Source organism: Ischnura elegans, chromosome 10, assembly GCF_921293095.1.
Source record: "Ischnura elegans chromosome 10, ioIscEleg1.1, whole genome shotgun sequence".
Taxonomy (NCBI): domain Eukaryota; kingdom Metazoa; phylum Arthropoda; class Insecta; order Odonata; family Coenagrionidae; genus Ischnura; species Ischnura elegans.
The window spans coordinates 78,187,696-78,203,879 of record NC_060255.1 but is presented as its reverse complement, the minus strand read 5'-3'; the positions used below and the strand labels follow the sequence as shown (position 1 = coordinate 78,203,879).

The 16,184-nt window shown below is 38.2% G+C and overlaps 1 protein-coding gene across 2 annotated transcripts in view; it reads left to right on the top strand.

The window, feature by feature from the left end:
• The first annotated feature begins 384 nt into the window (after positions 1 to 384).
• Positions 385 to 16,184, top strand: part of LOC124167359 (protein amalgam-like) — a 483,736-nt gene continuing 467,936 nt past the window's right edge. For both annotated transcript variants that reach the window (XM_046545367.1, XM_046545366.1), the window contains exon 1: positions 385 to 936. In XM_046545367.1, coding sequence (XP_046401323.1) covers positions 876 to 936 — 61 coding nt within the window. In that variant the 5' untranslated portion in view covers positions 385 to 875. The remainder of the gene's footprint in view (positions 937 to 16,184) is intronic.

Sequence of the window (16,184 nt, the reverse complement as noted above, 5' to 3'; positions counted from 1 at the left end):
TTTAATTTACGCTAAACAACTCTGACTGGGGTGGCCTCCGCTGAATTCCTTTAGGGCGTTTTATACGGGTAACGATATTGCGCAATCAAAATTTCGTCGAATAAAGAGGTGAATTGCTCTAACACATGCGAGAATGCGTGGATGCGAGACGGTAAAAAATCCCTTGCTCTAATTCCAAGCTCGCATTCGCGTAATTTCAACATGTTTCCAGTGCAAACATGCGCAATGACTTGCCCCGTGTAAAAAGGCCTTTAAAGGCAGCGCCTTTTTCCCCCACTCCTCCCGCCGCCCTCAGAGATAGGGTCTGCGCATGCGCGGTGGTAGGGGGGGGGAAGGGTCTTCGGGCGGCAGCTCTGCGGGTAGGTGCTCTCGCTTCAGCTGCTAGTGCCTCAGTCAGTTTCTGGACTTGAAGTAGTCATCAGCGGCAGTGGAACACCCTTCAGGTTTACGTCGACCCGGCTATTCCCGCGAATAGATATTTTTTCATCGCCCGCGGTTTTCATCCGCAAGGGTTACCTTCTCGAACGCCGTGAAGTGTGAATCAGCTACAAGTGTACCGAGGAACGACATCGTATACACACACCTCCGTCAATTCTTCGTCTACCGAGGAAGAGAAAATCACAGTGGTGCTTCTGTTGCGAGTTTTTTCTCCTTTTATAAAAGCCGCGATCGACCTAAATTGGTTCGACTTGAATTTGAATAAGTTCGTGTTGCCCCATTTGGATCTTACTCTGTGCTCTTGTGTTCAAATTTCTGTGTGTTCGATCTGACCGTCGCCTTAACAACGTGAGTTTTAACTCGACTTCTGGAAGGATTTCACGGAGAACTTGATTTCGCGGAGTTTAACTTGGAGGAAGGAAGAGTTTTCGCCGGCCATGGCTAAGTTGTCGCTGAAGCTGTTTCTACTGGCTCTCCTGGCGGTTATGGCAGCAAAAGGTTAGGATATACTCTCATCTCTCCTTTCTGTGTTTTGAAACCACGTACCTTCTTATCTATAACGCCGTATCTAAGGAAACAGTTCACTAATCTTTCGAGATTCGCGCTTGGGTAGTTGTCGCACTGAAGGTATTGAATTTCAAACACGGTCTCCTTAGGATAATTCAATGCTCTAGGTACGAAATTAATGGTAATTCAGCTTTAGTTCTACTCCCATTAATGACGACATTTGTGCTTTCCTCTGAGTTCAACTGATGAACGAACAACGATGGAAGGTTTATTAGTTAAGAGTGCATTGAAGTGTCGTGTACCTCACCGTGCCAGCTGCTAGCAGACGACTAATCTCTCCCTATTGCACACCGTAGGATAACTCGAAGTTTTCGTTATCTGAGCAGATGAGTGGCGTGGAAACTTTGTTCGTGTGAAGATAGCGGCGTCGTAGAAATATGAACTGTAATCAGCTCTGCCTTATAATATCACGCTATCTTGCTAGAAAGTTCGGCACTCCCTTATTGCGAGCATTGTAAACACCGTCGTGTTATTACTTTTCGCGGTGATATTCTTGCCCAGCAAAATTCATTCTTTACATCATTCACATCCGTTATCATGTTAAAATTTTGCCCTCAAAGCAGTAATACAACATTACTCCTGGATTTATCGAAAGAGTGGATTGTGGGCAAAGTTTTTTTTATTATTTATTTTTCCCACGGATTACTCCAAAAATAAGTAGTGTTGAACTTCTTCATTGTTGGCTAAATATACAGACGTACACAGCTCGGATTTGTTTTCGTTTTTTTCGATTAGTAGGTTATTAGGCCGAAAATATATGAAGAGCATTGATGAATAATGCGGTTGTAGAGTAATGGGCCAAGTTTAATATTTTACTATAAAAAATGATATAATCATATCGCCTTAGGTCTGTATCCAGGAAGGAGCGAATTCTTTAATGATGTAGGGACTTATTAATAAGATTTCTAAATCAGTTATGACGTGTTCACTAAGTGCATAAGTTACGAAGTGCAAAAACTCACCTTTCTTATTGAGAGGAGCAATTTATAGATGCCCAGAATATGCTTGGCAAATAAATTGTTGACGTAAAATAATTTGAGTAATGCATCCAGTCTCTGGAGTGCCTCATCATTTTGTGCTTCGATGAATAGTTTAAGTGAGGTGCAATTTGAAACTTAACCATAGTTGCGCTTTTCGAATGAATTTCGTTCATCGTGGGGAGTGAACTGAGTTAAATAGTCGGTATTCGGTAATGCATCAGAGGGTTGTATTTGTTTGTATGACACCCAGAGGCACAAACCTAGCAATATAAACTCAAACATTTGTAAGAGGTCGAATTTTTTGCTTGAGTCAGCGGCGTACTTAGATGTGAGGCAAGTAGATTTATCCATATAAAATGCTAGCCTTGGACATGCTTATGAAGACATGGCTCCTGAGATTCTTGCGCGAATGAAAATGCGGTGAATTTTCGATTGTCCTGTGAAATAAAATATCGTTAATCTAGTGGATGTAAATTTTCCGACCTTTTTAAAAAAAGGGAAAAAAATCATTTCAAACGTAAACGACGGATAAGCAGTTGTACGATTGTGAAACATAGAGTGCATAAGAAAATACGATTTGTGTATGCTACGTCATGACTCCCAATTATGGTATTAATTTTTCATTATTCTTGTCAACGCAGACGATAGCTGTATAGGATCTAAAATATATGCTAGCAAACATAAAATATGTCTGTATGATCTTAGGTGATAAAAGAATATGTCTATAAATAATTAAAAAATGATAATTAAATAAAATAAAAATATAAAAAATAAAAAAAAATAAAAAAAAAATATAAAAAATTAAATAATTAAATTCCAATGTAACGGGACCGAACACAGGTGATCGAACCCGCATTGCAGACTATATATGATCTTAGATTTTCCCGGCGTATCAGTTGCAGAAAAGTTTTTTGGGTTTTCCACAGTCCATGTCTCCCAAGATATGGACGAAATCAACCGGTGGAAAACCCGAGAAACTTTTCTGCAAGTGACTATTTAGTTTGCATTTCGCTTCTTGTCGTCGTTCCTGTTTTGAGCGACTCCAAACTCACCGGTAGCCCAACATCTACAAGGCACCGTGCAACCAGGTTGTGTGGCTCGGACTGATTCTACGACAGACATGAAGCACTCATCCTAGCCTTAAATCAGTCATGCGCTCACTTGCCGCACATAGGATGAGCACACAGTAGCTAGTGTCGATATTTTTTGTAAGTTATTAAATATACATGCATAAAAATCATTAACTCTTTCTTAACCGTGTGGTTTTCCATTATATATTTTCTTTGACAATTCACTTTTATTTATACCCCTGTTTTTTTTAAATAACGCGACCCGGGTTTCGATGAGTTATAGGCTACTGTACTTTCGGCGTAAATTATGATGTATTTATCTTATTACTGTCACCTAGTTACCTAACGGAGGAGGAGATTAATTTTAAAACGAACGCCAGAATAAAAAAGCAGTGGTATAGATAAAATTGTCCAAGAAATCTTGTACATACATATAGCCTATTTTATCTTATGCAGAGTCAAGCTATCATAGAGTTAACTATTGCAGGTATTCTGGCCCCTCATTGTACGCGGTGAAAGCGGCATGCTAAATTCATCGGTTCTACAGTCTATTTCTCTAATCTTAACCTCTTAATTATTTCTACTGACTACGCTCTCTCAAAATCAGGCAAAATGTATGCTACTGGAAAAATATCCCACAATATAGTACTGTTTTTACTCACCCATTAAGTCCGTGAAGGGCGGATTACTTTTTTCCTCAAATGGTTTCTCTCTGTGTATTCTGTCGTCGTCCGTAGAAATTTCTCGTCCAAAAATAGCAGTCGAGATGACTTGCTCGAATTCAGTTTTTGACGTATCGGCCCAATTAATCTCTGTGCCTCATCTTGAGCGGGAGCCGTCCCTGAGGTCTCTATCGATGCCCCAACACCTGCCCTTCGCTCCAATGCCTCGAGAAAGTTCATTGAGTTGGTACGAGTGCCTTTAGGGTGATTACAAAAACCATGACAAAAGATGTACGTAGTATTTATCATCTTCAAATGTCGTAATAATGATCTCCATTCCTCGCCATAACAGATACCATAGTCAGGTAGGGGCACAGTTAGGTTGGGAAAATTCAAGAAATGGAATCCGTGTTTTTCGGAGAAAAGAATAATAAATATACAATTCAGATATTGATTTCATTGCCCTAAAATTACTCCTAGATCCATGGAAATATCAGTAAAATTAGGCTTCCCAGAAGATACATTCTTATATAGGGGTTACCATTCAATGAAAACAAGGCAATACTGAGCAGTACATTTTGCAAATAATGATTAAAGAAATGTAACTCTATGAATCATCATGGTAATATTTGTCCATGTATGATGAATAAAATTGATCAAAAGTCTGTGAACAAAAAACGATTACAAAATACAATAAGATACATTAATAGGAAATTATTATTGAAGACACTGTAATGAGTTTATTTTCATCTATGCGTACTGCCCCATAAGCTCTCAATAGTACGGTGGCGAGGGGTGTTAGGAAACCAGTCGTTAACGTATGAGGGAAAGCAATGTTTATGCTGTTAGCGTGATTGCCCGAAGTTTCATCTTGGTGCTTTCTTATCTCCAGTGAAATAAATTCACGAACCTATTCATTCGAAATTTTGTCGTTTCTCTCGGACCTGCAGATACAGTATTTAAAACTGATGTCCGCTCAGAATGTCTGTTCTCAACATTTCAAACAAACCTAGACAAGCCACTATTTGACAGTAAGTGGTAGGATAGTTAAACATTTTGAAGTATCATCTTTATCTTTTAAATCATTAATCCGGGTTGTAGTTATTACCTATGGGTACTTACATCTATAAGGTATGTGGTCAATATAAGTTTATTTGGTAATCTTATTTGTACAATCTGGCGAGCAAACGTCTTTGCGATGGTATTGCACCACCTTGTGCGGTATAAAGTATAAGTTATTGTTGAGGTTGTCTCGATGATAGTGCAAAATACAGGAGGCAGGAATTGTATTCAGGGAGTAGGTATTTGTCCATCCAATTTTGCAATTTCTTTTTTTAGGTTAAAATTTTCACCACGTAATGGATATATTTTTCTTGGATCGGCCAACTCAGGCATTTTTAGGACAGTGTGGCATAAATTTGCTGATCTGATTTTGGTTCACCTGTTCAGCGATTTGTATTGCGCGATATAATTTCAAAAGTAATGATATAACTGAGTCTACGCGAAGTTTGAGGCTTGCTACTTGTGAACATGTTCTATATAATGCAGCGTTGCGTATACAAAATTGAGAAGATAATTATATCGTTTTTCTGTATCCCATGTAATGCGATGTATTATTTATGATTTATTTAATTGGGCCTATGCGAATGTGCTGTAGGTAGTATTCCTTATAGACTGTTGAAGTAGAAAGTTAAATGCTGTTTATTTTTCAATTTTATTGTGTGGAGGTATTGCATTAAAACTCTTAAATGCTTATTGTTTTTCACTCAAGGAATTTGTATATTTACATGCTTTTATTAACATTATCAGCGTTTCTTGGATGAGTTTATTGAAAATAGGTCGGAGTTCCCCGTTGACCTATTATCATTGCCTTTCGTTTTAGCTGCTGCCTATCAGTGTTTGGTCCGCTATAACGTAAGATTACCCTTGATATTACTGTGCTTTTAATTTTCGCCATCACCGATTGTTGTGGTTTTATTTTCTGATTGCCATTCTTCTCTTCCCGTTGCTCTGAATTCGCAGCTGCCGTCTCGAAGCACCGTCAGCTTTCAGAGGAAACTCAGGATACGTTTGGATTGTAATCTGAGAACTGCATTCATAGGTATTCAAAGGGGTTTGACGCGTGTGCAATTCCATCGGTTGTAAGGACTCCATCTGCAGGGGTTATGGGCGCCTTAAGAGTCGGTGTGATAATGCCCACTCAATGCAAGGAGGTCTGGATAGCTTGATGCGACCTCTATCCCCCGGAAATGGGTTGTTTTCTGGTCTCTGATACCATGCACCATCTTGAAACGTGTTGCCCTAACTGCAATCGGGTTATTCGGTAACTCACTGGATGATTGCGATGCTTTCGTATATTGGAGCATCGTGCTCGCAGGTTGTGTTTGAATACAAACATTTGCGATTTTCGGCTTCTGTGTACGGCAGGTCATGACGAATGGGAGGTATCAGGGTTTGAATAAAATTGATGTCTAAGTGTATACTGTTTTAATATTTTTTCTAATTTATATTGAAATATTCGAGCTGGGGGATTCATTTCTATCTTTAATCTTTGGTTGCTTTGCTGTCACCTAGAGCGCTATGTTTATGCTTACCTACTTTATGTCACTAACGGAATTCTGGTTATTCAGTTAGCAAAACATTTGTCTCTCCTATGCGCACCCAGATATATGACAAGGCAAGAATGAACGACTCGAGATAATATTTATTTGCTGTGATCATTTAATTAATGAGAATTATTAAGTTAAAAGTGTTTCTTTATCATAGTTTTCTCTATTTTTTCTACTCATTGTCAGTATTGAGCAAAGTTTCTGCAGATTTTCACTGTAATGACGGTTTCTATATACTCTACGGTTACCCTGTGCGATTTTTCCGGGGGAGTGTATTGAGGGTTTGGTTTCGGGCTCTCGTTCTGAGGGCATTGAAAATTCTTAAAACTCATATCCGAGGCCGTCTACAGTTGAAACGCCATCTAAAACAAATACGCTCTAAGAATATAATTTAAATCTCAAAATACTGATTTAAGATGTATGACTTGTTTGTGTGACATCCTTTCTAGTGAAAATACAGAAGGATTATATAATAAGGCAGATTATTTAATGACGACATTTTTAACTAACTATTTTCTTAGAAGTTTACATCAAGTAAATAACAATTATCTCGTAAGTATGGCGATTTCTAAAATCAGTAACAGCATTAATTAGCTTAGGAAATTATGGTGAAGCACATATTTGTTTTTATAATAACGTATTTTTATGAAGGTTCAATAAATTTCTTTTGAAAATATATTTTTAATCCGCATTAGTCAGTATCACTATTGAACAACCCTGAGGTAGATTTGAAAAAGCTCCATGCTGAATCCTCTCTACCGATGTCAGGCTATATTTTCATAATTTCGTATTTGTTCTCTTGAATATCCGTAATTGCTTTTCCCGTAATACATACGAAGATATCCTCCGCTTGTCTTTACTTATTTACCATACGACGATAGCCTGCGTCTGACCATTTGTCTGGCATTCTGGCCGATTAATTTAAGCTACCTTTATCGTAGGGTTTTTATTGATTACCATTTCTACTCCTTTTCTTGGGACCGCCTCATTGCCCCCTTAATCGATTCATTTGTTAATAACGAGCTAATAATTATGTTCTTAGATTTTTTTACCGGATTTCATGTGGACTAATTTTGCGCGTTGGTCTCTCATTAATCCCTAATTCCTTTACTGCGTTCTGGGCTGGGAACGTGTCGCTCGTCCGGCTTCGTAGTCGCCTCATGTCGCGCCACGGTCTATTACACCTTCACCACGCGAGAGCGGACTGCATACGTTTCGTGTTTACCGCGCCACTTTATGAATTTTCGCGGAGGGTGCGCACTTGATGGGTGTCCCGCAAGGAGCGTGTCTGAGTCCCCTCGACTTCTTAAACCACCCGAGCCGTCGCTGCCCTTGAGTGGGAACGGGTTCACGCCCGAAGGACGGACACCTTCCTTCTGTCAAGGCCGATTTGTGTTTCCGCCCCGCCCCGCCGCTGGGCAAGTTGTTCGCGACTGCAAAACTGGGGCATCGATCTGTATGTATTCCCGCAATTGCCCCGCGGTACATAAGGTTATCGACTCGGAGTAGATAAAATCAAGAACGATTTTCGGCTTCTGCAGTGTTCAAGATTGATATCGCAAAATCCGAGATAACTTCATCCCTGCTAAGTCTGATTTGCTGAACTCTAAGGCAGTCGTTTGTTTGTATGTTTTCTTTTATCTCGATGGAATTGTTTCCCATTAAGCTTAATGAGAATTAGTGTATCTGGATTTTTATCGTACGATAAATACGTATTTATCGTCAACAGTGAAATCGTTTTGTAAGCATTGCAGGTCCTAATTTTCTCCATTTCCCAGAATAATATTAAGTTCTTTTCCCTCCTTACCTATTACATAACATGTGTTGAGGTAGGCTAAGAATTACGTTTTAAACGTGAAGGAGATGTGGGTCACGAGTATGCAGCTTGAATATCCTAACTGTTGAATAAATATTGTAGCGGTGACGTGAAACGAGTAGCTAGGATTTTGATCCTTTTTTCAGGTTATTTGGGTTCAGCGAGCACAGTGGATTTAAGATTTTTAATTGCCGCCACCCAGTACGAGGTATCACTTTAACTTTCCCGGCAACCTAATCTAGAACATTGGATGATGCCATCGAGGTTATCATAAGTCTCCTGATAGAGCAGGTTCAGCCCTAACTGCTTTTCGGTTACCCAGTATCTCACAGGAACGCCCCCTTAAATGGCGCTGTTTTTCTGCATTGAAGCCTCGTGTTTACCAGTCGTGTGTAAATGTAAACATTCGCGATCCTCGGCTTATACCAATGTGTCAGGGATTGAAATGGTGGAATCCAAGATGACTTGAGTTACCAGCAGAGGCATCCGTGTCTAGGAGGTCATTAAAAATGTGGGGTATCAGGCTTTGAATTGATGTCTAGGTGTTTAGTGGTATTATCCTTTTCTACTTTATATTGAACTGTTGGGCCTTGGGGTTTCAGTATTGTTCTCAACATCTGGCTAATTTTCATTCACTTAGAGCACTTTGTTTGTACTTAGGTTATTGAAGGCACTGGCAGAAATCTGTTTATTCAGTTCGCCAATCATTCGTCTCCTCTATGCGCACCCACATATATTGCGAAACAAGCATAAACGATTTGAGATAATATTTATTAATCAAGTTTTCATTTAGTCATGAAGAATGGGAGGTATCACGGTTTGAATAAAATTTACGTCTAAGTATTTACTGTTATAATTTTTTTCACATCGAATTTTGAAGCTGGGGCTTTCATTTTTGTCCTCAAACGTTGGTTACTTCGCATTTAGAGTTCTTTTCTATACTTTACTGCTTTAAGGCAATAGCCACATTCTAGATATTCTGTGAGCTTACGACAATCCCCATCAAATTGCAATGCTTTCAAGGATTGTAGTCACATCCGGTGGGCATCCAGGTAAGACCAGTGACGGATATAGAAAAAACTCAAAGGGAAAAAGCGCAAAAGATATCTTGAGCCACCTTTACTTTTATTGTAATAAAATAATGATCAAGTCAATTGCAAAGTTGAAGAAAAATTTATTTAAACTGGTTTACACATATACAAGGCACTGCCATCTTACGATATAAAAAAGTCACAGTCGTGGTCATGCAATGTTTGGCAATGCAGGCGGCCCCGCAGGGGGGAGGGGGCGCACGCCCCCCCGTATGTATCCTCCACTTGGTAAGACGAGCAAAGATGGAAACGGCCGATAGCAATATTTCTTATATTTAAAAAAATGGAGAAACGTCGTGATTAAACGCCACCATTGTGGTAAAAGGAACGAATCTTTTTCAATTGAATTTCGTAATTCAATTTTTTCTTGGAGGAATGGAATGAATGTACCTGTAAATTATTCATTGCTGTAAAATCTATTTAATGCGTTTTATTCATTGCCTACGACCGGTTTCTTCGGTGCATGGAATGGCCTTTTGCAATCGAGGTGATGCTATTCTTGCTTATCCCTCTTGGCGTTCAATCTATTGTTCTTATTTTGCAGTGGCTTTATTGTGTCGAAAATTTGCGAAGCCCAGATTTGGCTACGTTTTACTGCCTTTAGGCAACTTAATTTCGTAGAGGTCGAATTAAATTCAAATTCAGTTCGAAAGTTTTAGTAGTGTGTGATGATACATGAAGATAATGTATCTATCTCTTGGGTCTGCACGCGCAACCAATAGTGCTGTAGTTTCAAGTTGTTTCTTTAAATACAGTCTTCAATAATCGAGATCCGAGAAAAATATCAATAATTAACTTCTCTCAACTTACGATTTGTTTTTTTTTCACGTGTGTGGAATTTATTGCTTTACATCATTAGTTGTTAATGAGAGACAGCAGTGAACAAATCAACACATAATTATATTGGTATCACATAATGTAGTGTTAAACTGTAACTTATAATATTCTAAAGTCTTTGTGTTCACCCATCTGTGGCCATTTCTCTAAAAACAATGCGAGGAAGTAGAATTGCGCTGTAAGCGAGGCATTTAAGTTATTAAACTGTAAAAACGTATAGACAATGAGGAAGTATGAGCGTTAATTGGATATAATTGGGTATTTACGCTACGAACGTGAGTGGCATAAGCAAAAATGACTTAACTGACTCCCTAATCCCTACCATTATCCAAGCTTCGCAGTTGTTTCAAAGTCCGACATTCGCCGTTCATCAATTTCATATGTTTTGTAATATTCTGTTGAATGGCTCATTATATACGTTCACGTGCGTAAGTATTACTAAATATCATGAACCACCGCCGAAAATTATAGAAGTTGATCGCAAGGTACTAAATTCCAGTAAGTAAATGCAGAGGCAGAGTTTAAAATTCTAAAATTCTCCATAGTATTGTTTTGATAATATATTTTTAAAATACTGCTACAATTGTTATGACATATTCACCAAAATAAGTAAGTTTAGAAATAAGTGAAGAGAAACGCTTATTGCTAGCCATATGACTTTTGCTCTTTAAAAACATTAACTTCACCATTTTACTTTGTTTTATCCGATTTGTAAAGTATTTTAAATAAATATGCGAACTCGTGTTCATTCGAAATTTATTCCTATTTTATATCAATGTTTTCTGGTTAATTTATCAATAATATATTCAACATTCAAGATTAAATTTTCTAAATAAGAGTAATAACAGCTTTCTTTCCAATATCTATACCTGCCAATTCCGCATCATCAGCCTCTGACATCGTTCAGAAAATAACCGGATCCACTTTTCTGATAGTCAATCGCGTCGCCAGCGAGACCTTAAAAATGAATTGGTACTACACTAAAAATCTTATGGAGTAGACTTTCCTAACAGTGCGTGGTACTTATCTTGCTACACCATAATAATTTTAAGTTTGGCTAAAATGCCGTTTATTTGTTTTTAGGATACTTCAGTACATGAAGTTAATGTCAGCTACCATCGATTGTTACCTGTGCATATTGCTGGCTATAATTTTTCAAATTTATCCCTCTTGATTTTCAGTATTTTCATGCTCGTGAAAACTATAAATGCGTGCCTTGAAGTAGGACTTGATTAATATTCACACACGCTGCTTTCTCTTATGTGAAATTTCTTTAAAATACCATAGTTGGTCCCAATTATTTAGATGACCCGTCCTTTTCAGCTCAAATTACGATTCATGAAGTGGTTTCCTTATGACTTCATTGATAGTTTCACTGAAATGCAACCTTCAAAGATGCGGTATATCTTGCTTAGCTACTTTTCCTCCAAGACTATGACAATTTTTATGTGCGGAGGTGGTATAAAGCCCTCGTTTGCTAAAGCGTAGGTCGCGGCTTCGAGTCACACCTGGGTAGGTGGCTCCTTGGCATAGGTTTTCTTGAAAGTTTAATGCTAACTTGTCCTAGAAACCCCGATGTAAAAGGATTATTTAGGGCTCTTTTTGGAGGTATGAAAATTAGGTTAAACAATTAAAAACTTACACAAGTACCGTGCGCATTATGGAACCTAGAAGCGTCTGTTATGCCTTACGTCAGCCGTTTGTTTTGTTGCAAATCCTCTTTAATTTCTTTGAGATACAGTGTCTATTTTGCCTTGCTTCTTCGAGCAACTTTCCCGTTTTTCTCTTTCCTCAACTATCCCCCCTCATCTCCCATCAACAGCTCTCTAATTACATCAACATCAATAATATTATATAAAAAATTACATGCCTACACTACGGAAGAATGGGGAGTAGCTATGGATGGAGGAAAGAGGAGAATCACAATGGTCTAGGCTCTGCGGATGCTGAGTGATTCTCAACACAAACTGCTTGCTGCCTCCTTCGTAGCAGCACCGAGAGAGGCCCAAGTCCAGTCCCCTTTTAATCCATTAATCTCTTCGGAAATCAAGTGTGATGAAAGTGCTTCCTGAATATCCCCACCCGGTCGAAGCTGGATGATTGGAATAGTTTCGGAGCCGGTGATGCGAAAACATGGGCCGGTCGGTCGCGCGGCGCGGGCTTATCGCTCGAGAAACTCTGAATGAGGGGAAACTGTGGTCATCTCTGGACCTGCGTTGTTTCCATTCATGGTCGCTGATTGCTCCTTATTATGTAACAAAGGTTTTGCTGATTTAATGGGTTTTTGGCTCAGTCCAGGATTACTACTCCTGAAGAGGCAATGCAACCTGGACATATTAATTACAATAGTTATAAAAAATGACATTGTTTATTAACGGGCAACAAAACCAATTACAAGATTAAAATACGTAAAAAATAATCAAATGCAATAATGTAAAAGAAATACAAAATGTACGCTCTATTACGTAAGAGTACACAATCATAGATAAATGATTAAACAAAAGACAAGAAATACTTTACTGCATAATAGTACGCAATCATGACTCAATATGAAAGGGCATTAAAAATATAAATAAATGAAGACATTACGGCAATACAAATTCACCCAGACTCTCCACAAGGTAATTTGGAAAAAGCAATAATTACTATACTATTGCACATTTACATTACTGCTGTTTCAACAATGTTCTTAAAAGTATTTATTGATGTAGAAAAAAAATAAAAGTCAGCATTTGTAGTGTTATATCTCATTGTACGAAAAGTAGTCATGAAAAGAAAATTAAGTTTAACTTCCTTTGCTAAGTAATTTTTTTCTCGACTGTCATTCTTGAATATCTCGTGGTTTAAAAAAGATTCGGAAAACTCGGATTCGGCATGACAATTCATGATGTATTGAGACATTCAAGTGAACCATATTTTCGTGATCAGTTTCTAATGCCTTGCTGAGAAACAAGACTTTTCAGTGATAAAGCTCACAATACCGTAGTTCTAATATGAATACCTTCCCTTAATTTGAATACTTAACGAATCTACATCACTTTCTGTGTTAGAAATGCTTTTGGCTGAAGTTTAATCATTTTGGAAGGTCGTGGTCGACTTGGATGATGGTAAAAAAAATTGAGTAACGGAAAATGAGAACATATAGGTAATATGTGCTATCATTTTTATTGATAATTGATGCGTAAGCATCGGTTTTTCATTCTAATTGCCGTGCCGCGTATTTTAATAACAATGGGTCATTTTTTCAAGCATAATTAACCCACATTAACACACAAGGACGATTTAATAGACGACGTTCTCATTGCGTTGTGCAAATATGTTCTGAACTGGAATTACTTATTCGTTTAAAGTAGCTCGAATGTTGTGGCTATCGTATTTATTTTGTCCTTTTCAGCTCTTTGCGGCCGACTTTCGTCAGCATTTCTTCTTGCGCTTCCGGTTTGCTTTCGTCGTTGAATCGAGAAAATTAAAGCAAAGCAAAACGTACACGTGCTCCATGCATACTTCGTAGAGGAAATAATAATGACGTTTCATTCGCAATTTTGTTGATTCTTCTAAGGATTTCTTGCGTATACTTGGGCGATTTTATTCTGTTCGTGGGTAGAAAGTGATAATGCAAGCATATTTACAATATCTGCGCAAGAGTTCTCCCTTAATCGGTTTGCAGTTGTTGCATTAATTTCTTAGTCTCATTATTTAATCATCAAAGTCGGAATACTTTTGCGTAATGAAATGACTTTTGCTAGCTATTATTTTATCTTGAAACCAAATTTTGAATAATGACTTGACTGGCTAAAGCACTCGACCGAAAATCGGAATATCCGGGTTCGAATCCTTGTCAAGGCGAATGCTTTTTTTCTCTGTTGATTTTCAGCACAATTTGTTCATTGCGGGTCACCATAGGAGAGTTATCACCGTAGCTAGTCCCGACACACTTAAATTGAAATGAAAAAACTTCATTTATATTCCCATTTTCTTTTCGGCTGTTTTTCAAATCGCACAATTATCAGGAATTTGGAATCAATAATGTGCAATAACCCATATTTACATAACTCATTTCTTTATCCATCTGGCCCCATTTCATCCTGATTGAAATGTAGAACATTCCCTCAGAACCTGTATGAATGTCGATCTGAATATATCAATTTTATTCCGTAAACGAACTTTAAATTTTTAAAATTATATTATTTATTCCTGTACCACCGAAAACATATTGGCCTTATACACCAAGATTTTCTACAAATTTAACAATTGCATGTATAAGAATGATCGCAGGCTTTTCCGGCGTACAGAATTGTGGAAAGTTACTCGGGATTTCCACTGGGTCAGGTTCTCCAACTCCATCTCTGCCCAGATGGTCCTGAGTAACCTTCCACAATTACATGTACACGATAAACCATGCCCGGAATAGGAGCAACCTAACCAGGTGGGCCTCGAACCCGCGACCTTTTGTTTGGTAGGCCCCGCCGCCACGGAGGCCGGGTTAGATTTTTAAAAATTGTCGTATATTAGCTGAGCGTTTATCACAATTTCAATGCGAAAAGATAAAAAGACACTTCTCATTTCCCTACATGATTTAGCGTGCTGTCTTAAGATCTGACGCTAATCTGCGTAACTCCCAGCTTCATTCATTCCCGTCACGACTGGGATAAGTTTCCTCACTAGTTGCCGCTCGCGTACCTACTTCCCCTCGATCGTTGCGCCCCCGCCGGCAATCTTTTGAGCTTCCTCCGCTCCCGCAAGGAACAATGGATCCGTGCAAACAAAAGAGGGGGACAGGGCACAACCCGAAGAAGCCGCGCCCTCAAACCACCTTTCCTTGCTCAAGTCCCAACATCCACGGGACTCGACACAACAGAAGGCCTCCTACCCGAGTCTTTCCCGAAAGTTATTGTTTGATTTTGACATTTGCAAGCGTGGAGAGACTTCCTGTCCCATTTTTTTTAAGTAAATAATAACAGAAGCGCTCAAAGGTGGTGGCGTAGTAACCATAAGATGGTTGTGGAAACGACTAAGTATTTGCGAACAAAATAAATTGCTTCAGGAGTGACATGAAAACGCTTTCTGAGAGTGTGAAATAAGTCTGTCGATATTGCTAAGTTAACTTATTTATTGACGAAAGTATTCTCGATTTAATTTTTGGGCAAATTTAAACAGTTAGGTTGGATTGAAGAGGTAAATCGTTGCAAAGAAATACGATAAGCCTGTGAATAAAGTTTAAAACAGCGTAACATATAATTACTCATTCCATAGTTTCGCAAAATATGCCTTGCAACGACTGAATTTATTTAATACCGTTATAAAACCTCAAATGTGGAAAAAGAATAGAGGAGTATTTTTTAAGAAAATTATCTACTAGAAGGTAAATTCATGAAAGAGTCGATATATTGGTTACCCCAACTGATTAAAATGCTATACAAAATAATCAGCATTGTTACGGGAAATGGAAATTGTTATCGATTCAATATTTTCAAATAGATTTCTTTTTGAAGCGTGAAAATTCTCTCTATTCTTGAGCGTTCAATTTAAAATTATGGAAAAATAGCAACATGAAAACAAGCGCCATTGTGGGAATCAAAAAATCAAATCCGTCCGGCATTTCACGTGAAGTGGGATTTTGTGTTTTAAATCTCGCCGCGCAGAAGGCTAAAATTGCTTGTTTTTAAAAGTGTGCGTATTACTCTGTGAGACTTCCCAACCTGTGTCAATGAGCAATATTTGAACTGGATACCGTATGGAATGTTTTGGATAATGAAACTTGTCATGCTGTCAACACATGGTGGCGTATGACGGTTTCCTCAACTTTATGTTATGAGTAATATTTATTTCTCTTGGATATTGAAATGGTGAAAATAAATTTTCTCCATACGAAGTACGAGAGCGTGCTTTTCTTGTTGGAGACTTGAGGATCGTTTGGCCAAGGTTAGTTCATCTAAAGGTGATCGTTTGTAGTTCACACATTTTGGTTTCATTGGAATCTGATTTCTCTCGAGGTGTTGAATCTATGAATACTTTTACCCATTTATGTCAAAGAGTACTTGGAAAATTAAACTAATGATTAGATTTTGGTGGCAATTTATGTTTCCAATTCGTGTAAAATGAACAAATTAAGGT